The sequence below is a fragment of the Pinus tabuliformis genome, chromosome 8 (assembly GCF_031772625.1).
Source record: "Pinus tabuliformis cultivar Carrire ecotype Pingquan chromosome 8, CPIR1, whole genome shotgun sequence".
NCBI classification, from domain to species: domain Eukaryota; kingdom Viridiplantae; phylum Streptophyta; class Pinopsida; order Pinales; family Pinaceae; genus Pinus; species Pinus tabuliformis.
In genome coordinates this window covers 1,992,723,764-1,992,747,956 of record NC_142294.1, presented here as the reverse complement: position 1 = coordinate 1,992,747,956, position 24,193 = coordinate 1,992,723,764, and the positions used below count along the sequence as shown (strand labels likewise).

Genomic DNA, 24,193 nt, shown 5'->3' with positions numbered 1-24,193 from the left:
AGGATTTCTAGCCAAGAAATCCAAATCAGTGGTGAAATTGCACTAAGGATCGGAGTGGGGGCATCTCGACATTGGCAGAGGGGTTTCTAGGATGGAAATCGAGGCTCAGAGGGAGTTACACCGAGAAATTCCAAAAGAGAAGTAGAGGAGCAGAGAGATGGCAGTGAATGGGGTAAGAGACCAGGACAGACTAGACGGAGCCTCAAACTTCGTAGTCTGGAAGGCCAGAATCTTGTCCGTTCTAGACAAGATGTCAAGCACTTCGCCTTGAAGTCGATAGTGATCCCAGTTGACCCAGTTAGGAACGACAAGTACGAGGAGGCAATGGCAAGGGCCAAGAGCATCATCCTTGACCGCGTCAAGGACTATGTATTACCACATATTGTCGAAAAGGACACGGCAAATGAGATGTGGGAGGCCCTAAAGAAGTTGTATCAACATACTTCCGTGTAGATGAAGATGCTACTAGAAAATCAGTTGCGGTCATACCAGATGCAGAAGGGAGAACAGATTGACACCTTCTTCAGTCGATTGAAGGAGATCCAGGATCAGCTGACTTCCATAGGGGCCACTCCGGATCAAGAATTGATGGTGAGAACAGCCCTGAACGCAGTCTCAGAAGACTGGGAGGTGTTTGTCCAGAGCACACTGGGTAGGGCGACCCTTCCAGATTGGGAGGAAATGTGGGTAGCTCTTCGCCAAGAAGAGATCAGAAGGCTAAGTAAGGCAGGAGGCAGCAACAAGGGGATCAGAATCAAGAAAGAGGAAGAGGAGGAGGATGCCCTATCATCTAAGGGAAAGCAAAAGAAACGAAAAAATAAAAACCTCTCCAAGGTCAAATGCTTCAAGTATGGGGCACTGGGTCACTATTTGAGCCAGTGTCCGAGGAAGAAGAGCAAAGGAGAGGCTTCCAAGACCAAGGTAGCGCCAGCGAAGGCGGAGAAGGAAGTGGAGACAGATGATGATTGTGTTAGTGTCCCACCCTAACCCCCTTATTTATGTAATAGGTTCAAGTCATAGTTATAGTTAAGTAAAGAGTCAATAAAGCCCATATTAATAATTGTAAGTGGTTAACCTGCATTTAATGACGGGACCACAGTTAGTTGCAAATGGGCCATGGTATTAGATAGATGGTATTAATAAGAACCATGGTATTGCCCCATGGTATTGTATGTATGAATCCTATATAAAGGATAGGGACTCCCTGCAAGGAGCATCGTGTCTTATTTTGTAATTAAGCTCAGATCTATTGGAGGTTGCCCCCTCGAAGAGGCAAGTGAACTTTGCTTTCTGAATAATAAAATACTTGTTATTGCTCTTGTTCTATGTTCTGGGTATATTTCTTCACATATTTGGTATTTTGGTATCGTCTTGCAGGTTAAGAGCATAACAAGTGGTATCAGAGCGCTTTCTAGGGCCAGTGGGATCTCCATTTTTTAGCAAAATTTTTTTGGCTAGAGACGTGTTCCGGCATCTTTAAACCACGGGATCTTTCGTTGAGCGCATAAACCTGCGGATTTGGGGAGGCATGCATGCAGGAAATACAAGTGGTCACGCTTGTTGGACTCCCTTGTAACCCCTATGGGTACCCCTTCGAGTAGTAGCGCATTAGACAGAACCGCGCACTGACTGTCTTCCAAGTACCTTCTGGGTATATCGGAAGCCCCTTAGCTCCCTTGAAACCTCGCCATAGATAAACCGTCGGCCATCTTGCTGCTACAGTACACCAAGAACAGCACTCGGAGAGATTACTCGCCCGTACGATAGGGTGGTCAGGTTGTACAGCTAAGGGTACGGTTGATCCTCCTTGGTTAGTGCCCTAAAAAATTGGGCCAAGTACTACTGTCAGACCCTTACGTATATTGCGATCTGTAACACCTGACACTCCTGGAGACCCTAGTTCCCTTCTCTATCGCGGGATCACGCATAATCTCTGCCAGATCAGAGCTCGCAAGTGGGCTTTTGCAGCAGCAGCAGCAATCAATTTAGCGGTTCAAATTTATCAGAACAGCCATTCCAATATATTCGATCCGTCAGATCCGTAGCAGCAATCAGTTTAGTCGTTCAAATCTATCAAATCAGCCATTCAGATCTCTCAAATCCTTCAAATCCGCCATCCAAATCTGAGTAGTTGTGTGTGGTTCCTAATACCTGGGCGCGATTTTCGCAAGACTTTTGGTAGCATTGACATTTCAGGGATTCGACAACTACAGTATTCCTAAGCAAAGAGTAAAACTCCGTTAGGAGTAAAATAAAAGAGTCTGAGACCCCCCAGGGCGCTTATTGGTGACTTAGCCCATAAGAATCAGGACGACGAGCTGAGCAAGGTGGTACCATTCAATTGTTAGTGCCAAAAAAAAAAAATCGGGTGGTCCCAAATTTCAAGTAAATCGGCTCGGTGCATGGTACAAACTAGAAATCAAGCTATGGCGAATGAAAGGATGGACAACCTTGAAGCATCCTTGAAAGACATCCAAGACCAGCTGATGAAAATAACTACAGCACTCTCTATGGGCAAGGCGGAAGCCCGCGAGGAGGCATATATTGGCAATGGACACAGTGACGGTGAGTCTAGCCACTCTCTTCACCTCTGGGGCACCCACCAACAATCCCGTCCGCGACCACCCAAGCTGGACATGTATAAATTTGATGGCTCTCACCCGGCAGCATGGATAGCACAAATGTTTAATGGAGCAATATTTCAATCTGAATTACACCTGGATAATGCCACTCAGCTTAGTGTGGGGATCATGTACTTGGACAATGAAAGATGGCAGTGGTGGCAATGGCATCAACGTCGCTATGGAAGGCCCTTGACTTGGGACACATTCAAAAAAGCTCTTATGGATCGCTTTGACCATGAATCTCCTTTTTTGGGTCGTCTCACTAAGCTCCGACAGACTGGAACAGTGGATGAATATATTACAACCTTTGAAGCCTTAGCTTTCCGCACTTTAGGTCTACAAGATGAGTTCTACACGGAATGTTTTATCAGTGGTCTTAAAGAGGCCATACAAGCCCACGTCCGATTGCACCACCCTCCCTCATGGCTAGAAGCTTGCAGGATAGCTCGTGAAGTAGAACGTGCATTAGCGGCCCAGTCCGATCGCCCAAATGTCACCACCAAGGGTCGCCCCCCACAGGTCACAGCGCTACCCGAACACTCAAGGTTCAAAAGGTGTCACCTGCAGAAATGGCGGAAAGAAGAAAGCAGGGATTATGTTACTACTACGATGAAAAATACTCCCCTGGGCATAAATGCAAGGAGCCCAAACTTTTTCAAATTGATGATACTAATCACAGCTCATTGGAGGAAGCCCCACCACTTGAGGAACCAGAGGAGGAAGAAGAGGACAACCAGAAGGACAATGTACCTGAAGAACTAGTTATTTCGCTGCATGCTTTGGCCGGGATTTCTTCGCCTCAAACTCTCAAAATCAGAGGTTTTATTAAGTATCGCCCAATAGTAGTCTTGATTGATAGTGGAAGTACACATAATTTCATCCATCAAAGAGTCGCAAAAGCAGTGCATTGTTTTGTACGAGCAGTTTCTAACTTCCAAGTCCAAATTGTCGATGGGGGAACAATGAAATGTGAAGGCCGCTGTGAAAATGTCAAACTTCAAATGGGGGATTATCAATTAAAGACCCACATGTTTGCCATACACATGGGAGGGTGCGACATTGTCCTAGGTGCTGAATGGCTTCGCACACTTGGCCCAATCACAATGGATTTCCAGGAGTTATATATGAGCTTTAAGCAGAACAACCACACACATACCCTCCGCGGACTCTAGGCGGGAGCTCCCTCTATCATCAGCTCACATCGGATGGAAAAATTGTTAAAAAAGGGCCATCATGGAGTTATAGCTCAATTTAATGCCATCCAGGCCTTCAAACCCAATTCTCTTCCGATTCATCCTGAGATGCAACAGATCTTAAATAACCATCTGCCAGTCTTTGACAAGCCTCATGAGCTTCCACCCTCGAGAGGGGAACATGATCATAGCATCACTTTGGTCCCAGGGGCCCAACCACCAAATGTGCGCCCATATAGATATCCGTTCACCCAAAAGAATGAAATAGAAAAAATAATCAAGGAACTTTTGGAAGCAGGCGTCATTCATCCCAACATTAGTCCTTATCCATCACCGGTAGTCATGGTTCTCAAGAAAGATGGGGAATGGCGTATGTGTCCAGACTTCAGGGCCCTCAATAAGTTGACAGTCAAAGATAAATTTCCCATCCCGGTTGTTGATGATTTGCTGGATGAACTAAATGGGGCTCAATTCTTCACTAAGCTTGATCTTCACTCAAGCTACCACCAAATTCGCATGAAAGAAGTCGACATTCCAAAGACTGCTTTCAAAACTCATGAAGGCCATTATGAGTTCCTGGTCATGTCATTCGGTCTTTGTAATGCCCCATCTACTTTTCAGAGCCTTATGAACCACCTGCTCAAACCATATCTCAGAAAATTTGTCCTTGTTTTCTTCGATGACATCCTCATCTACAGTCGCACTTGGGCCGCACATCTTCAGCATGTAGATCTGCTCTTGCAACTGCTCCGCGAGCATAAATTATTTGTTAAGATGTCCAAGTGTTCTTTTGGCATGGAAGAAGTTGAGTATTTGGGCCACATTGTGGGGCGTGAAGGTGTCAAGGTGGACCCCAAAAAGATCCAGGCAATGCAGGATTGGCCTGAACCTAAGACCTTGAAGAGCCTGAGAGGATTTTTGGGTCTCACAGGCTACTATCGCAAATTTGTCCGCAATTATGGTCGCATTGCGAGGCCCCTCACTCAACTCCTCAAGAAAAATTCATTCCTCTGGAATGATGAAGCACAACAGGCCTTTATAGCTCTCAAAAATGCCATGTGTTCCACTCCAATCTTAGCACTACCTGACTTCACCAAATCTTTTGTCATTAAATGTGATGCTTCGGGTATGAGTATTAGGGCAGTCTTAATGCAGGAAGGTCGACCCTTGGCCTTCACAAGCCAACAACTAAGTGGGAAGAATCTGGGACAATCTACCTATGAGAAGGAGATGATGGCCATCTTACATGCAGTAGATACTTAGCGACTTTACTTATTGGGGCGACGCTTCCAAATCCGCACAGACCATCAAAGCCTTAAATATTTTTGGAGCAACGCCTATCCTCGCCACAACAAAATAAATGGCTCGCCAAAATGCTGGGATATGATTATGAGATAATTTACAAGAAAGGGCGCGAAAATATTGTAGCAAATGCATTATCTCGCCAATTTGAGGAGGAAAGTACCCTGCTCGCAATTTCCCTTCCCATTCTAGAATGGATTGAAGAGGCTCGCAAGGAATGGTTTTCACATCCCTGGCTCTCCCAACTCATTACTCAATTGCAGGCGGATCCAAATTCCACCAAGGGCTACTCGTGGCAAGATGAGATTCTTCGCTACAAGAACAGAGTCGTAATATCACCAACATCCACCCTCAAAAGCCACATTTTGGCGGAGTTGCACTCATCCCCCACTGCAGGACATTCAGGCTTTCAAAAGACGTATGCTCACACTCGAAGATCATTTTTTTGGACAGGCATGAAAAAGGACATTCTTACTTTTGTAGCGGAATGCGACGTTTGTCAGCGCCACAAAGGAGAGACAGTCAAAGCACCAGGCACATTACAACCATTGCCCATCCCGGCATCAATATGGACAGAAGTTTCTATGGATTTCATTACAGGTCTTCCAAAGGAAACAAGTCAGTCATCATGGTGGTTGTGGACAGACTTTCTAAGTATGCTCATTTTTGTGCCCTACCCCACCCTTTTACACCGACTTTGGTCGCTCAATCTTTCATGGATCAGATCTTCAAATTGCATGGCATGCCCACTTCCATTGTGTCTGATCGTGACCCGGTCTTCACCAATAATTTTTGGCAGGAACTCTTCAGGCTACAAGGTACCCAACTAAAACTCAGTACTTCCTATCATCCACAAACTGATGGTCAAACTGAAGCAGTCAACAAATGTCTGGAAACCTACCTTAGGTGTTTCACTTCAGAAAAGCAACATCTCTGGGTACAGTGGTTACCTCTAGCTGAATGGTGGTATAACACCAACTATCATGCCACCACCAAAATGACTCCATATGAAGTAGTTTATGGTCAACTCCCTCCTTCCCCTACTTCTTATATCAAGGGGTGCTCAAAGGTACAAGCAGTGGATCAACTCCTACAGAACCGCACAACCATGCTCGCCCATCTTAGAGAGAATCTTCATCAAGCTCAAAACCGCATGAAGCAACAGGTAGATCAGCATCGCTCAGAACGCCAATTTCAAGAAGGGGATCAGGTATTTTTGAGGCTGCAACCATATAAGCAAACATCACTCAAAGACAAGGGTTATCAGAAACTATCTCCAAAATTCTACGGAGCGTATCATGTACTTCAGCGCATTGGAGAAGTGGCCTACAAGCTAGCTTTGCCACCCATTGCAAAAATCCATCCAGTTTTCCATGTCTCATGCCTCAAGAAAGTGATTGGGAACAATTGCAGAATTCAAACCAGTCTACCTAAACTAGATGAAGAAGGGTCAATATGGCTCCAACCTGAACAGGTCCTGGACACACGAGAACGGCACCTGCGTGGCCACATGATCAAGGAATTCCTCGTCAAGTGGAAAGACACCTCTCCGGAAGATGCAACCTGGGAACCAGCCACTATTCTTCAGCAGTTTCCGTAGCTTCAGCCTTGAGGACAAGGCTATTCTTATGGGGGAGGGCATGTTAGAGTCCCACCCTCACCCCCTTATTTATGTAATAGGATCGAGTCATAGTTATAGTTAAGTAAAGAGTCAATAAAGCCCATATTAACAATTGTAAGTGGTTAATCCACATTTAATGACGGGACCACAGTTAGTTGCAAATGGGCCATGGTATTAGATAGATGGTATTAATAAGAACCATGGTATTGCCCCATGGTATTGCATGTATGAATCCTATATAAAGGATAGAGACTCCCTACGAGGAGCATCGTGTCTTATTTTGTAATCGAACTCAGCTCTATTGGAGGTTGCCCCCTCGAAGAGGCAAGTGAACTTTGCTTTCTAAATAATAAAATGCTTGCTGTTATTGCTCTTGTTCTATGTTTTGGGTATATTTCTTCGCATCTTTGGTATTTTGGTATCGTCTTGCAGGTTAAGAGCATAACAGATTGTGCCATGAGTACTCACATGCCACTTGAACGAAAGTGGGGAGACATCAAGTTGTAGTCAGACAGACTACAGGCGATGAGGAGCATGATCCTTGAGGCACCCAACCTCTCGGATTATACCTGACTACGGGAGCCCCGAAGAAGAGTAGTAGTGTTGGCGGATGTCAATAGAGACAGATGCGGATGGAGCGTCAAAGGGAGCTATAGTGCAGGATTCCCAGGACAGTGTGAGGTAGCAGTGCGAGATGCATAGAGTTGTTGCAGCAGCGCAGAGGTCAGAGAGGGAGCACTTGTCAGCAATAGAGGGAGTTTCAGCATCAAGGGTATCTCTAGCCTGACAGAGATGTCAGAGTTGGGAGATCAGTGACTTATTTCTCAGTAACTGAGTTGTAGTGCAGTAGTTAGCAGTGGCAGTGCTATGGGAAACATGATGCAGCATGATGAGAGGGATTGCAGTGCAGATGCAATAGTGGCAATGGCAGGACCATGGGTAGCAGCACGGATGCAGAGGGAGTTGTTGTACAGATGCAACAGTGACAGTGGCAGGGCCATGAGTAGTAGTACATGATGCAGCAGCTTCAGAGGATGTTGGGAAGCAGGCCTAGCATCAACATAAGGACAGATGCCAGATGATTCAAGTGATGCTCAGTGAGGAGTATTACTAGAGCACAATCCTCGTTAAGAGGGAGTGTTGATTTGGGGTAGTATCGGATGTGCTCTAGCCACAAAAATTGGTAGAGAGGCTAAAGCACATGAGATATCCAATACCCAAAAATGGTTTGAGCAGATTCTAAATAGTTTGGGAGATATTAAGATAATTAATATTTTTAATGGAGTATAAAATATTAATGTGAATTAATATAAAATTGTGTTAGAAGGGTCCAAAAGTCATGGATCAAGCCAGAGTTAATCTTAGCCATTGATTGGGGACTTAATCTCAGTCGTTGAATTTTCAACGAGAAAAGTATAAGAGGAGGCCTGAGGGTCACTTGGAGAACACCGAGTTGATCAAGATTTCGATTTTCTGGGGCAGGGTTTGCTAAAAAAGTCGAAAGAGTGATCAGAGTTGCAGCTGGGGGACAATGAATACAGAAGCAAAGAGGCAGAGATAGTACCAGGAGAATCAACAAGAAGCCGGGAGAGAGGGACGCAGAGCCAGCCATAGGTTCACACAGAGCCAACCAGGGCTCACGTAGAGGCAGCTAGGAGCTGCACAGTGCCTCAGAGAGTCAGCGTGGGTGATGCAGAGGCTCTAAGGGCTGACGCAATGCCTCTAGAGGCTGACGCAGGGCGAGCTAGGGTGACGTTGGACAGACGCTAGGCCAGAAAGGGTTGACGCAGTGCAAGCTAGGGTGACGTTGGGCAGACACTGGGCCAGAAAGGGTTGACGCATTCCCTAGAGACTGACACAGGGGTTTTCATGGGGCAAATTGGAGCTGGGAGCTATCGAAGTGTTTATCCGGGGTTTCAGCTGGAACATCTATCTCCGACTGAGAGGTACTACTGCCGAAATTATTCTCTGTTGGGTGAGCCAGTTTTGGCACCCAGATTGTATTCTGAAACTACTTAATAATACAAACCCTCAAATAGCTGCACTAGTTTTCCCGCATTGGGTTTTTCTGGAGACATTGGTCCAAAAACAACAATGTCACTTGTGTGCTTGTTTTGTTTCCTTCAGTTGATGATCTGTAATGTGTTGAGCATGTACTTGTATTTATATTCAATATTTACATGGTAAATAACTTGTTAATTAATCAGAACAAGTAGGCAGAAATAAATCAGAATGTACATGAAGGGTTTCTAACGGGTTAGACTTGGAAATTCCAACAATTTATGGTTTGGAAGTAACCTTGCCTATTCACCTCAAGCTTCCTGCTTTTCAGCTCCTTCAGCATTTTACAGAGGACAAAGATGCAGTACAGAGTGGAACTTGATGAGGCCCGTAGAGATACTTTTGATAACAAATTTCAGAGCCAGTCTAGAACAAAAGAAGGATTCGACAAGTCTGCACGAAACAGATCTCTACAGATCAGTGATATGGTATTATTATGGGATAGCAAGAATGAAAAGCCTGACAACCATGGAAAGTTCGACAGTCTATGGCTTGGACCATATATTATCAAAGGAATCGCTAGAGCAAACTCTTTTTATCTCAATACTTTGGAAGGTGATCCTGTGGACCTGCCAGCGAATGGGCAGATGTTGAAATTATACTACAGAGATGACATCCGATGCCATGGGGCATCGTTTGTATAGTATCTCTAACCCTATCCCTTTTATTTCATGCCATTAGATAGTTTTTATTCCCGCATTCATGACTATGTCTTTCATATTTCAATTTGTTAGAATACATTTTTCTATTCCAGCAGGATTGACTATGTTTGCATAATGATTTCAATTTTGAATGGATATCTATTTAATGGACTTCTGTTTTCTTGGATGCAGGATTTTGGGGTTCTCACATTGCTTCATGGAAGCAATGTGTCCCCATATGGAGCCAGATGTTGCACAATTTTTTTCAAAGTTCTGGGGAAGCAGATGTACCATATTTTTCTTCAAAGGATCAAGAGCATCAGCCATTAGCACTATGTTATTGTAAACTCATTCTGCAAATTTTTAATGTAAATGATGCTAGTAAGACCATGAATGTATGTAACAACCTAGGTAAGCCTATTATTTTGGCAATAATTTCATCCTAGGAGGTTTTTCGTCTCACTGACTCATCTGTGTTTCTAAACACAGATGGTCGACAAAGTTTTTCCCTCCAACCTCACCCCAAAGCTAGGGTGGAATTTGTCGTCAAAGTCTTAGGTGAGTCCTAGTGTTCTAGTCGAGTCTTATGTAAAAGTGATTTGGGAATAATTTAAGCTAATTGGCTAAATTATTTTATTACAAATCACTTGGTCTACTAGATCATATTATGTCGCGGGATTTGGGTATGTAATTTGAGGGTCTAAGTCGAACAGGTATCCCCCTTTGAGGGTTGAATTGTAAAAATCTTATGTAAAAAATATTTTAGTGCATGGTCTCTCATACTTAAACACCATGGCTAAAATATTAGAGGGTAGAAAAATATTTAATCCCCTCAAGTATCAATTAATTAAATTTTTTGACAAAATAAATAAAATTCCTAAGCCATAAATTTAATTAATTATAGTCAAAATTAAAGTCTAGAGAAATTAAATTCCTCAAGTGGAAAAATTCGTGAGTATCAAAAGAATTAATTTTCGGAGATCTCCACCAAGGGAATATTGGAAATTTCAAGAAAAACTAGACACTTGTACCTTTGTGGTTAAGTCAAAGTCAATTTTTTTAGGGAAATAGCTAATAAAAAAGGGATTTAATGAGAAATTCGAAAATTCCTCAAAATAGATATTTTCAATGGCTAAGATTAAAATATCATCAAGGATTTATCAACAGCTAGGATTATTTTGACGAGGATCAAACCAACTAGTCGTTATTTTTCCAGTTGAAGGATTTATCTATAAATTAGAGAGTCATTTGGGTCAAAAGCCATCTGATGTTTAGCAAAGAAATTGCTACAGAAGAATTGATGTAACACTACAGTCCCGCTGGGAACGTTTATTTGAATTATAAGACTTTGGGATGCAGTTCATGGTGTTCAGTGTTCATTGATTTGTGGTATGTGCTGAGTACGGGCTTTCCTATATTGTGTTTATTAACTTTAAATTTTGTTTTTTCATTAGATGGAGATAAATCATTCTATTGATAGATTATGAGTTTATCTTAGATGATTTGGTTCGCCATATGTCTAACAATTTTTCTTGAGAAAAATATATAATGTTTGTAGGTTCCCCTGTCCTTGGTCCCCAAATTCACAAACTATGGGCATGAATTGAGCTTGTTTGGACTCTGAATATTTATGTGGTGCATCTAACTTCGTTAAGGCTATAGTGTGCATTAATTTTCCAAAGTATTATTAGCCATTTATCAAATAAAATTCCAAAAAAAAATATTTCTAAAAATTTATTTTAAACCCTTGTATATTTGTAAATTATTTTTGCTAATTGGGGTTCTGAGATTTTGTATATATTTGGGTTTTTGGGTATTTGTAAATCTATTTGTGCAGGGGACATCAAGCAGAAAAGGTTGGAATAGAGCTAGATCTAGGCCCTAAAGGGTAAGATCTAGTCTCTAAAATATTTTGCAAGGCCAGCCATTGAAAAAATTGAGCCAAATTGTAGATATGAAGGAGATAAAAAAAAATTGAAGTTGAGGTTTCATTTTTCAGTCCTCCCAGACCCGAATCCGGCCTCTCTAAGGCTAGTGTTGGCCTCTATCCCCTCTGGGTCAGCCTTAAAGCCCTTTGTGTTAGCATTTTTAAGCCTTTTAGGGCAGTTTGTAAGCCCTAGAGGCCTCAGCCTCCATTCCTAGCCCCGGCGTTAGAGGTTTTAGGCCTTCTTAGGGCTAGTCGTGGGCCCTAGGCCACTCAGTTACCCTCCTAAGCCCTAGATGATTGCCTTAAAGGCTAGTCGTGGCCCTTTCAAGCCCTAATCTGCCCTCTCCCTCCAACGTGAGCCCCTTTAGGGGTTCTCTTCGTCCTTTGTCCTTTGCTCTCCCTTCCTTGCCCTCTTTTGACCCCTTTTCAGTCCTCGTTTCCCTCTAAACCTAGCCGCTAACCTTTATTGAGCCTTTAGCCCTTTCCAAGCCCTAATTTGACTTTTATCCATTTCTGAAATTTTTGGGACCGAATACTTGGTGGTTTTGCAGGAGAAAGTTGCTAAAAATTGGTGTTTTCAAGTTGGAAAATTTTGGCAACTCGAGCAAGTTTATCTTCAAGGCCTTCGGCCTAGGGTTTGCTCTCTAAACCCTATTCTCTCACTGTTTTACTACAGTTGTAAATTCTGATTCATAACAGTGATATAAATGCCCTAAAAACACATTAAATTGGTCAAAATACTCTAAAATTGCAAAATAAATTTTTCCTAAATTTTTGGCCACTTGGGCATTGAAGATTTAACCTAGATCTACATTTTTTCTTGCTGGAAATTTTCTGCATAATCACTTAATCAAATCTGATATTTTCTGAATAACACACCTAAAGGGACTTAAAAATCATATTTTTCAATTTGGCAAGCTATCTCTAATTTTTGGCCATATTTTGGCACTTGTTGTAGGATAGATAGTTCATTGTTTACATATTTTCCCACTGCTCTAATTAACATTTCATATCTAATATAACACTGGAAAATTACATGTTAAGGAGGCTAATACATCTAAATTCTTGAGTTGGCAAAGTTTATTTGATAGTTGGGTTTCTCTTTCTTACATTGGGAAAGCATATGCATCTTGAAATTAACATCTAAGGCAAAATTGCTTACTGCTGTCATATCAGTCACTTATTGCTCATTAAAGCGTCATTGGTACATAAATTGCATAAGTGCTTTCATGGTTTATATTCTTGTTCCTAGTATTGATATTGTGGAGGTAGATAAATTATATTTTCCTTGTGATTTTATATGCTATGAAGTTCATAATTCACATCTAATAAGCTCACTCACTAAAGCACTCTAATCATATCTTTCCTTGGTATCTTTGGGCATATTGACATCTTGTGAGTTTAATAAGCATCTTTGGATAAGTGGCATTGAAGTAACTTGTTTTAATTGGTGATGATCTAAATTGCATCTAAGTGTTCTTAACTTGAAGATTGGTAAATCTAATTGCACATCTCCTATTGAAGAATATTGGCTAAGAACACTTGCTATCTTATTGTCTTTTCTGGATAATGGTCATTGGCTTATCATACTAAATCACTGGTTAATTGTTGCTCTATTGTTTATCTATTGTGGATCTATATTTTTGAGCAATTGCATCTAGAGGATCTCTTGTTTATTATTGGCACTTGTATCATTGAACAATTGTTCTTGTTTAAGATTGTCTTTCAATACATTGTTAAGTACTCTTGCCATAAGTTAATCAACGTTAAGTACTTAAATCACATAAACAAATCTTAAACTAAAACTCACTCATAATCTTGCATTTCATCCTAAGTGTAGTTGCATTAATAACTTACCTCCAAGCATAAGCTTGGTTGATAGACTCGTAGGACAACCCTCTCTCATCTAGCTTTAAGGATTCAACCCTTCCTAGTGGTTAACACGGTGACCTTGCAGTCGTTAGAGCCACAGTCTCTACAGTGTCGGAGGCACTGGGTGGTTGGAATACAAAGGGAGGTATCGTTAATCAAGCTTTTGCTTGCTTCCCGTTGGCTTCCATCTCACAACCTACTTTGAAGACTGTTTCACAAAACAATTAGGGGAAAGGTTCCATCTAGATTATGCATATAATCTAAAATCAACCAAGATCCTTGCACCACACTTAGATCTTAGGAGTTGACTTTCATATAAGTTAGTCAATCATATAAGCAACGGTTGTCCATCTGGTTACTTGGTCATAACTTATAATAAGCAAGATCTTTGACTCCATAAGGCACTGGTCTCAATTCTAAATCTAATTGAATCCTTAATCTTGCTAAATTTTCACCAAGTAGCTAGGCCACTCAACTGTGTCTCCTAGGCAAGTTGGTTCCCAACTTGCTTTCCATCATCTCACTTCCATAGGGACTACCCCCCATAGCCTGTTACTGGGAGACTAGTAGAACAGAGTGGGTGGGGATCAGAGTGACAACCCCCGCCCTAAGCCGTTGTCACGGTGCCTATACAATCCGAGCGACAACAGGTTTGAAGAGGTAAATTTTTCTGAAGTTTTGGTATTTTTGGGTTAATCCTTTTGGGTTTCGCAAAGATCTGAAATCTTTGAGGCCTATGAGGCCTGATCTTGGGCTGATCTGCCCCTTTCCTACACGTTTCCCTTCCTCCTTCTCTGTCCCTACCTTCCGTTGCCCCTTTCCTCCTTTCTTGTTGGAGCCATAGCCCTTAAACTTTCTTGGCGGCCTTTGTTAGGCCTCTTCCTCATAGTCGCAAGCCCACTTGGGCCTTGATTCCTTGAACTGTAGTGTGAAAAATCGAAAACCCGAATCCTATTGTAGCAACTGGAAATAATTTTGCTAATTGTTAAATTATTTTTTAACAATTTATTTACTGTTTGCTACAGCAAAAGCTAAATCAATCGCATTGCAACCTACACAAATAAAACTACGGAAGAAATAAACGTTGGAAGAAATATTAGCACGCACACATAAAATGACAGTTATTTTTAGACCAATGTCCCCGGAAAAACCTAACTTGGCAAAATCGATGCAACAGCTGAGGGTTTTAATATTAAGCAGCAATGAAATAATTTGAGTACAACTGGATGCTGAAATTGGCAATCCTACAAAGAAAAACTGGCAAGAAAAATCTAGTGAGTAATTTTCCTCACCCCACTGGCAATTTCCTAGCACCACTTCACTTCAGAATTTTGGCCTTCTGAGGCACTACATCAGCCTCTACGTAGTTGGCTGGACGGCTTGCCTGTAAAGCCTAGTTTCCTGCGGATAAAGAGGCTTCAGATTTGCTCCAGCTTTCGCTCCCGCTACCAAAAGACCATAACCTCCCAGCCAAACTACGTACAACCTAGGTACTCAATCCAGATTGCTTCTCAATTGCTGCAATCTGTTCCCCCGTGCCCAAAAACTTCAGAACAAACAAGGCTCAGTCTTTACTATTGAAAAACTCTGTGTTACAAATTTTCCTCCTCCTTTCGACCCCCCTTCCTCCAACCGCCCCTTCCTTCTTATAAGTCTTCGTTCACCGACTTCCTCCATCTCCGTGTCCTAATTTGGATACGTGTTGATTTTATAAACAAAATCTGATTTGATTTGGTGATTTTATTCGAATATCTAAATTTGATTTAATAAAGTTTATTTATTTATTTTAATGATTTAATTTAATTTATTTAATTTATAATTTTATTTAATTTCATAAATTTTAATTTACAAATTAAAATTTTAAACGTTAAAACTAACATTTTCTGTTCGCTTGAGGGTTTATTATCTATATATAGTGCATTACATACGGGTCCATGCATACGTAGCTATCGTATGGAGGCCTCGTATGTATGCTAATACTTGTATTTTATTTATAGCTATAGGTGGGTCATTACATTGCCTTCTGCTAGATTATGATGAAGTCATTATGCCTTCTGTTGACCAGAAAGACGCTTCTTCGGCACTCTGGGACTCCTTCCCGACCTCTGGAACTGAAAATGTCAATCTTCCTCAGCAAATCGACTTTGCCTCTAAAGGCTACTGTGCAGCTCTGCGTCAACCTCTCTATGGCTCACTTGCCTCTCTACAAATGCACTCACCGGATCTGGAATCCTTCCTTTGACTTCACTGTCCCTGCCCCTCTCTCACTACTTCGATCTCACTGGCTCTCTCTCCGTCAACTAAATGCTACTACTCTAGAAATCGATCTGCTCATGAAATCAAAGTCCCCAAGTGATTTCTCCAAGTCCAATCAACTTCTTATAATCCTATGTTGAGACTTCAACGGCCAAGATGAGATCTTAATCGATGGCTTGAAGTCAATCCGTATGTGTTTCTAGAACATCCACACCATAACTTAAGTAATTTTGATTAATTAGTCATATTCCCTAAGCTTAGACATAGGAAATATCTTAAAATTGACTAATAATCTAATGAAGTCATTTCTAGGTTGAATTTCCAGAAACAATTTTTGGGTTTTGGAGATCTCATGCATTCTAGCATCTCCACAAAATTTCAGGAATTTCAAGGCTAGAACACATCCGATGCTACAAAAACTAACAGTCCCTCTTAGCAAGGAATGTTCTAGAGTTACTGCCTCCTATAGAAACACCCTGTCTCTGCATCATCTCCTATCACGTTGTTGATGTCTATCCCACCAATTACTACGCAACTTTGATATATGTTGCATTTGTGTTGTTGTTGACCCTGCTTATGTTAAAATTGGCAACTAGGGCCAAACTCCATGAGGGTCACCTCATTTATGGCAACTGATATTTTTCCTAGATTCCTCTTGTCCGGAGGTGTAGGATTGATCTCAAGATCATCCAATTCCGACAAGTATTTATGGAAATATGAATTTATTTGTAATTACTTGACAAATTGTCAAGGTCGGCCAGCAGTTAAGTGTGTGGCACACATGCCCAACTTTGCATATAAATAGAGGAGAGGTTGAGTCATTATCTCATCTCATCTCATCATCTTTTCTTCTCTCTCACTCTCCTTTCTTGTTTGGGTTAACAGAGGAGCAGCTAGGGAAAGAAGAAGGACGTAGCCATAAGAGGAGGACGCAACAAGAGGAGGACGCAGCAAAAGGAAGGGACACAGGTCTGTTTAAGGTGCAGCCAAGGTAGCATTGACCAGCGTGAAGCCTCCTTTGACTGCGGCCTTGTGTGGGGAGTCTCCCTCAAGCAAGCCGCAATTCAGATCCGTTGTTTGGAGGGTTAAACTGACCATGAAGTGACCAATGCAAATATGGTTAGGGCTGACCGCAAGACTACCTAAACGCTGACCAGATTTGACCATGTTTCTTAAGTTGTTTCGGACTGTCCTTCATCTCCATTGAAGGCTGGGTTGTCTAAGGTTGATCCTAGACTATTTGTGAATCATTTGAATCACTTTGCAAGTGTTGGTTAGGGCATCTCTTACTGTTGTCATAAAAATTACAGATCTGATATCTTGTACTATTTCTCTCTGCTGAACCATTGAAGATTAAAGAAGAATTGATCAAAGAGTTTCCCTGCATTGGGGTTTGTCCCTGGCTAGCCGCCACATCTAGTGTCTCTTGTCTTGGCTTGTTTTCTGTCGATCTTTCAATGTTTTATCTGCACTTTACTTTATGTTTATGTGATTGCTAAACAATGGCTAATAAGAAGAAAAGAAGTAAATTGCTCTAAGCATAAAACATACCATAATTTAACATGGTATCAGAGCTGAGGTGAAGACAAAGCCCAAGCAAGAGCAAGAGCAATCACCGAAGGCTGTTGAAGCCATCTTAAAGAAGTCATGGGGTCCTCAGCACACTTCCCTGTTGAAGACAAACTTCGTGAAAAGTTTGACTATCACGGATGGAAGATGTCTTCCGATCTAACATTGGAAGAGCAGGAAGTGTTGGACCATGTGAGGCGATATTGTTGCGCCTCCATCAAATGCATCCGCTGCTGCTAGAAGCTAGTGGACCAAGGGAGAACTCAAAGCAAGGAAGATCATCTGGGACTCTATCGACAAGCGCCCGGTGGCCTATGTTTCCAAGCTGACCACCTCCGAGGAAATCTACGATACACTGGTGAGTTTATTTAAAGTTAATGATGAAAATCAAGTTTTGTTCCTTAGAAATAAGTTGAAGGAAATTAAGAAGGGCAAAGAAGAGAGTATGCAAGCATATTTCTTAAGGATCACTGAGATGAAGAATGATCTCCTATCTATTGGGGAAGTAGTTCTTGATAGGGAAATGACACTCACAACTCTTGGAGGACTGCCACCTGAATGGTATATATTCAGAACTACTCTTCTCAACAATAATGTAATTCCTGGATTTGAACAATGTTGAAGTTTTTAATTTTACTTAGTTTAGAAACCCTTCATGCACTTTTTTTGAGTTATTCCTACCTACTTGTTATTTTTCTTTAACAAGTTATTTACAAAGTAAATACTGAAAATAAACACCATTGCATGCTCAACATATTACAGATCAGCAACTAAAAGAAACAAGAACAAACACACCACATGACACCATTATTTTTGGACCAATGTCCCCGGAAAAACCCAATGCGGGAAAACCGGTGCAGCTATTTGAGGGTTTTCTTATTAAGCAATATCAAAGTACAATCTGGGTGCCAAAACTAGCCTACCCAACAGAGAATTTTCTTAGCAGCTAAAACCTCACAGTTTGAGAGAAATCTCCTGGCTGAAACCCTGGAAAACCCTTCCAGCAGCTCCTCAACTCAAAACTGCTCTGCAACCCCAGCATCTGCCCAAACTGGACTGCGTCAGCCCCTCTATCTCACGTTGTCAGCATTTCTAGGCCTGCGTCAGCCCCAGGAGGCCATGCGTTAGCTCTGGGAGCCTCTGCATCAGCTACGCTGGCCCCTCTGGTGCTCTGTGCAACACTTGCCTGCCCCTGCATGAGCCCTTGCTGGCTCTGTGTCGTTCCCCTTGGCTGCTGTGCTGCTCTCCCAACACAATCTCTGCCTTCTCAGTTTCTCTGTACTCAATGCCCCTCAATTGCTCTCTCGATCACTGATTCTACCTCTCTTAGCAAACCCCACTCTAGAGAATAGAATGACTGATCATCTGGTGTCCTCTCCAAGTGACACTCAAGCCTCCTCTTATACTTTTCCTGTTGACATCTCAACGGCCGAGATTAAGTCCCTAATCAACAGCTAAGATTAGATCTAGCTCGATCCATGTCTTTTGGACCACTCTAACACAGGTTCATATTAATACACATTAATATTTTATTTTCTCTAAGTTTAGACTTAGGGACTCCATTAAAAATATTAATTATTTTAATATCTCCTAATCTGTTTAGAATTTGCCCAAACCCTTTCTAGGTATTAGAGATCTCATGTGCCCCAACCTCTCCACCAAATTTCGTGGCTAGAGCACATCTAATGCTACCCCAAATCAACACTCCTTAGCGAGGACTGTGCTCTAGCAATACTCCTCACTAAGTATTACTCTGATCATCTGGCATCGGTACTTGTGCTAATGCTAGGCCTTCTTGCCCAACATCCTCTGCACTGTTGCCTCCTGTAGTGCTGCCCATGGTTCTGCCACTGCCACTGCTACATCAGTGCGACAGCTCCCTCTGCATCCGTGTTGTTGCTAGTCCTTTCTCCCAGTGCTGCATCCACACTACACCTCCTCTCATCATGTTGCATCGTGCTGCCCACTGCTGCACTACAACTCAGTTACTGAAAAGTAAGTAACTGATCTCCCAACTGACCTCCCTGTTGGGCTAGAAAAACCCTCTGATGCTGAAGCTCCCTTTGCCGCTGACAAGTGCTCCCTCTCTGACCTCTGCGCTGTTGCAACAACTCCCTGCATCTCGCACCGTTGCACACTTCTTTGTGCCATCCTGCACTAGTACAACACTCTTGTGCCTCTCGCACTGTTGCAGCCTATTAGCTCTGCGTTGTCTTGGGACTCCTGCACTATAGCTCTCTCTGTCGCTCCATCCCCATCCGTCTCTACCCACCCAGCTAGTCCTGCTACTCCTCATCAGGGTTCCTGTAGCAAGGTCTAATCCAAGAGAATGGGTACCTCAAGGATCCTACCCATCATCGCCTGTAGTCCGCCTAACTATAGCTCGATGTCTCCCCACTTCCGCTCAAGTGGTGCGTGTGCACTCATGGCACAATCATCGTCTATCAAAACTTCCTTCTCTGCCTGTGTTGGCGCTGCCTTAATCTTAGAAGACTCTCCCTTGCTCTTCTTCCTTGGGCACTGGGTCGCATAATGACCCATCTCCCCACAACGGAAGCACTTGATCTTGGAGAGATCTTTCTTCTTTCGCTTCTCCTGCTTTCCCTCAGATGCTAGGGCCATATCCTCCTCCTGCTTGACCTTGAACCCTTTGTTGCTGCTACCTGTCTTTGACTACCGTCTGATCTCTTCCTGGAGAAAAGTTGCCCACATCTCGTCCCAAGGTAGGAGAGTCCCTCTACCCAGGATGCTCTGGACAAACACTTCCCACTCTTCTGAGACAGCATTCAGGGTTGTCCTTACCATAAGCTCCTGATCCGGTGTCGCTCCTATAGTAGTCAACTGATCTCGGATCTCATTCAATCCTCTGAGGAAGGAGTCAATCGTTTGACCCTTCTTCATCTGATACGACCTCATCTGGTTCTCGAGCAACATTCTTCTCTGCACAAAAGTATGCTGGTACAGGTTCTTGAGAGCCTCCCACATCTCAACTGTCGTTTCCTTCTCGGCTATATGCGGTACCAAATGATCCTTGACCCCGTCAAGGATAATGCACTTGATCCTCGTCGTCGCCTCTTCGTACTTGTCATTATCATTTGGGTCGATTGCGATAGCTATCGTCTTCAAGGCGAAGTTCTTGACACGATTCCTGTCAAGCACTGATAAGATTTTGGCCTTCCAGACTACGAAGTTCGATGCTCCGTCCAGTCTATCCTGGTCTCTTACCCTGTGTAGTGCCATGACGCTCCTCTACTTCCCTCCTGGAAGTTCTTTGTTCGACTCCTTTGAGTCTCTACTTCCTGTCTGGAAGTTCTCTTCTGGACTCCCTCAGAGTCCTGATTTCCCTACTAGAAATCCTTCTACGGCTTATCGAGATGCCCCCTACTCTGATCGTCTTGTGCAACTGCACTGCTGATCTAGGTTCCTTGGCTAGAAACCTTCGGTAACAACTCCTCTGGCCCTGCTCTGTCATGTATTGTTCTGACTACAGTACCTCATCAGCGTCACTCTGCAATATTTTTGCAGCCTTCTAAACTCCAACAACTACCTCTCTGTGAACTGCGTCAACCCCTCTCTACCTCATGCTGGCTCTGCGTCACCCAGATGGGTCTGCGTTAGCCCTGGGATACCCTGTGTCAGCCCTCTGGCCCTTTGCATCAACAATGTTGGCCTCTCTGAGGCTCTGCGCAGCTCCCGTCTTCTTCTGTGTGGCTCTGGCTAGCTTTGCGTCACACTTCTTGGCTTCTGCGCTGCTAGAAACAGCTTTTGTCACCTCGGGACAGTTGTTTTCTGCTGCTATTGCTCCGCTCAGCTGATGTCTTTTAGTCCTCCTGTGATCTACAATCACGCTCTAATACTATGTTGAAGTTTCTAATTTTACTTAGTTTAGAAACCCTTCATGCACTTTTTCTGATTTATTCCTACCTACTTGTTATTTTTCTTTAACAAGGTATTTACAAAGTAAATACTGAAAATAAACACCAGTGCATGCTCAACATATTACAGATCAGCAACTAAAATAAACAAGAACAAACACACCACATGACACCATTATTTTTGGACCAATGTCCCCAGAAAAACCCAATGCGGGAAAATCAGTGCAGCTATCTAAGGGTTTTCTTATTAAGCAATATCAGAGTACAATCTGCGTGCCGAAATTGGCCTACCCAACAGAGAATTTCCTTAGCAGCTATACCTCACAGTTTGAGAGAAATCTCCTCGCGGAAACCCTGGAAAACCCTTCCGGCAGCTCAACTCAAAACTACTCTGCAACCCCAACGTCTACCCAAACTGGACTGCGTCAGCCCCTCTCTATCTCACGTTGGCCCTGCGTCAACTCTGGGAGCCTCTGCTTCAGCTACGCTGGCCCCTCTAGTGCTCTGCGCAACACTTGCCTGTCTCAGCATGGCCCTGGGTGAGCCCTTGCTGGCTCTGTGTCGTTCCCCTTGGCTGCTGCGCTGCTCTCCCAACACAATCTCTGCCTTCTCTGTTTCTTTGTACTCAATGCCCCTCAGTTGCTCTCTTTATCACTGATTCTACCTCTCTTAGCAAACCTCGCTCTAGAGAATAGAATGACTGATCATTTGGTGTCCTCTCCAGGTGACCCTCAAGCCTCCTCTTATACTTTTCCTGTTAACATCTCAACAGTCGAAATTAAGTCCCTAATCAACGACTAAGATTAAATCTGGCTTGATCCATGTCTTTTGGACCAGTCTAACACAGATTCATATTAATACACATTAATATTTTATTTTTCCTAAGTTTAGACTTAGGGACTCCATTAAAAATATTAATTATTTTAATATCTCCTGATCTGTTTAAAATCTGCCCAAACCCTTTCTGGGTATTGGAGATCTCATGTGCCCCAACCTCTCCACCAAATTTCGTGGCTAGAGCACATCCAATGCTACCCCAAATCAACAAGGAATTGATGGCAAGATGCATTCAAGAAGAAACAAGGATGGAAGAACAAGAAATGCCCGCACTTAAAGGCCATCCCTCTGCCTTTTCTTCTCATGCTAAAAGAAGCAACAATTATAGGGCTCAATCCAAAGGAAAGGGTGGAACAAAAGGTGGAAGAAAAGGTCAATGTTACAGTTGCAACAAAATGGGCCACTATGCGAGGGAGTGCCCTGATAAAAGGGACTCACACCATGACAGTGACCTAAATCACTCTTAAGGAAATCAAAGGAATGGCAGGCCCAATGGCAGACGTAAAAGAGGTGTCCATTTCGGCAATGAAAGACAGAGGCTACAAGGTGACCTTCATCAATGGCAAGGTACGTGTATGGAAAAGAACCTTAAAGATGCTTTCACTCTTGGGTTTCGAGTTGATTCATTATACAAGTCGGAGGAAGTCCGCTGGGTGTCATGTCTTGTGACACATCTCTTTAGTCTGAACTATGGCATCGGAGGTTTACTCACCTTCATTATAAAGCTCTACCCGATGTGAGAAAAATAGTGACCAGGATGCCTGAGTTCAGATTAGAGCAAGAAGGTGTATGTCCAGGATCTGCCGAAAGAAAGCTCAAAAGGGGACCATTCCCCTCAAGCCAAAGCAAGACCTCCGATATATTGCATTTGGTTCACTCAGGCATATCCGGTATGATGCCTGTGAACTCCTTGGGAGGATATTTATATTACCTCACTTTTACAGATGATTATTCTTGCAAGACTTGGATATACTTCTTGAAAAAGAAGGATGAAGTGTTCTCCTGGTTTCGTCACTTCAAAGCCTTGATCAAGAATCAAATCGAAAAGAAGATCAAGATCTTAAGGACTGATAATGGGACTGAGTATTAATCTAATGAGTTTCATGACTTTTGCAAAGAGGCTAGCATTAAGAGGGAGACTACTACATCATATACTCCTAAGAAATGTTGCATTAATCGTTATCGGGATAATATCGGCGCGAGGAAAAAATCGTAATTATCGAGAAATAATCGGAAATAATTGGGAAAAAATCATTTGGTACAAAACTATTCTTTTTTTTTCATTTTTTTCAATTTTTTTAATATCTAAACCATATACAACATAAAATAAATACATTGACACATAAATATGATAAAAGAACTAATATATAAGATGTTTAATATCATTTCTAGTGCTAAAATCACACATAACATTGAATCATGTCCTGAATAGTAAGTCCTGACTCTTGAGTCCCAACTCAGCCTCAAAATATCAACAAAAAATATAATAATGTATCTCATCATGTCATAATGTCATATACAATAAAATGAAGAAAATAACTAAAGTCTAATCCTATTGATTTCCTCTGCCCCTCTTGCGAGAAAATGCCACAGCTTTCCCTTTCCCTCTAGATGTAGATGTTGGTGCTGGTGGAGTTGGCAGTGGAGTTTGTCGTGCTCTAGAAGCTGAAGAACTAGAAGTAGGAGCTATAGGAGGTAGACCACGTCCTCTACTAGTGGCAGGGGTAGCCCAGGCAGGTGGTGTCACCTCCTCTTGTTCCTCCTCCTCCTCCTCCTGCTCCTCCTCCTCCTCCCCCCCCTCCACTACATCCTGCACTAACCAATCATCAGCAAACTCCATGAGAGGCCTCTCGGCATCAACCCTCCATGTAGCAGTGGTGTCAATCCCATCCAATGAGATGGCCTCCACATTAGGTGTCCTCTCAAGTTGCCTCACCCACAATCGAAGATTGTAGTAAACATAGACCATGTCATTAAGTCGTTGGGACTCCAACCTGTACAAAGATCATGAAATAATAATTAATAATTATAAAAAAAATATTGTTTAATGAATTCAGAAATTTATTTGGAAATTTGCAATATTTTAAATGTTTAAGTGTTAACCTGTTGTGCTTCTTGTTGTGTATATTTTCAAATACACTTCAGTTGCGCTCACATCCTGAGGAGCTACATGTTTTGCTGAGGATGCGAATGGCAAGCTTTTGCAGAAGGGGTACCCTGCCACCATACATTCTCCACCATGCATCCACAACAAAATTACAAATAAAATTTTAAATAAACATAAGAAAAAAATGGAATTTAAGAGACAATGAAATTTGAAACAAAGTTACAAACTAAAAAATACCTAGCATTTTAATCGTCCTATCAATAACAGCCATCTCAAAGCCAAATGTGTCACCTGCCATCCTATATGTC

The 24,193-nt window shown here is 42.4% G+C and overlaps 2 protein-coding genes across 4 annotated transcripts in view; both read right to left on the bottom strand.

The window, feature by feature from the left end:
• AAE17 (acyl-activating enzyme 17) overlaps nt 1-24,193 on the bottom strand; it is a 351,148-nt gene that overhangs the window by 310,956 nt on the left and 15,999 nt on the right. The gene's annotated exons all lie outside the window — the stretch shown is intronic.
• Nucleotides 23,239-24,018, bottom strand: LOC149244445 (uncharacterized). The gene is made up of 2 exons (XM_089368005.1): nt 23,882-24,018; nt 23,239-23,772 (listed from the first exon to the last, which is right to left on the bottom strand). The coding sequence occupies exon 2, from the start codon at nt 23,745-23,747 to the stop codon at nt 23,331-23,333; it is 417 nt and encodes a 138-aa protein (XP_089224131.1). The 5' UTR covers nt 23,748-23,772; nt 23,882-24,018; the 3' UTR covers nt 23,239-23,330.

What these genes read in the sequence shown, in the direction of transcription:
- LOC149244445 (XM_089368005.1), bottom strand. Translation starts at nt 23,747, where the DNA reads ATGGTCTATGTTTACTACAATCTTCGATTGTGGGTGAGGCAACTTGAG.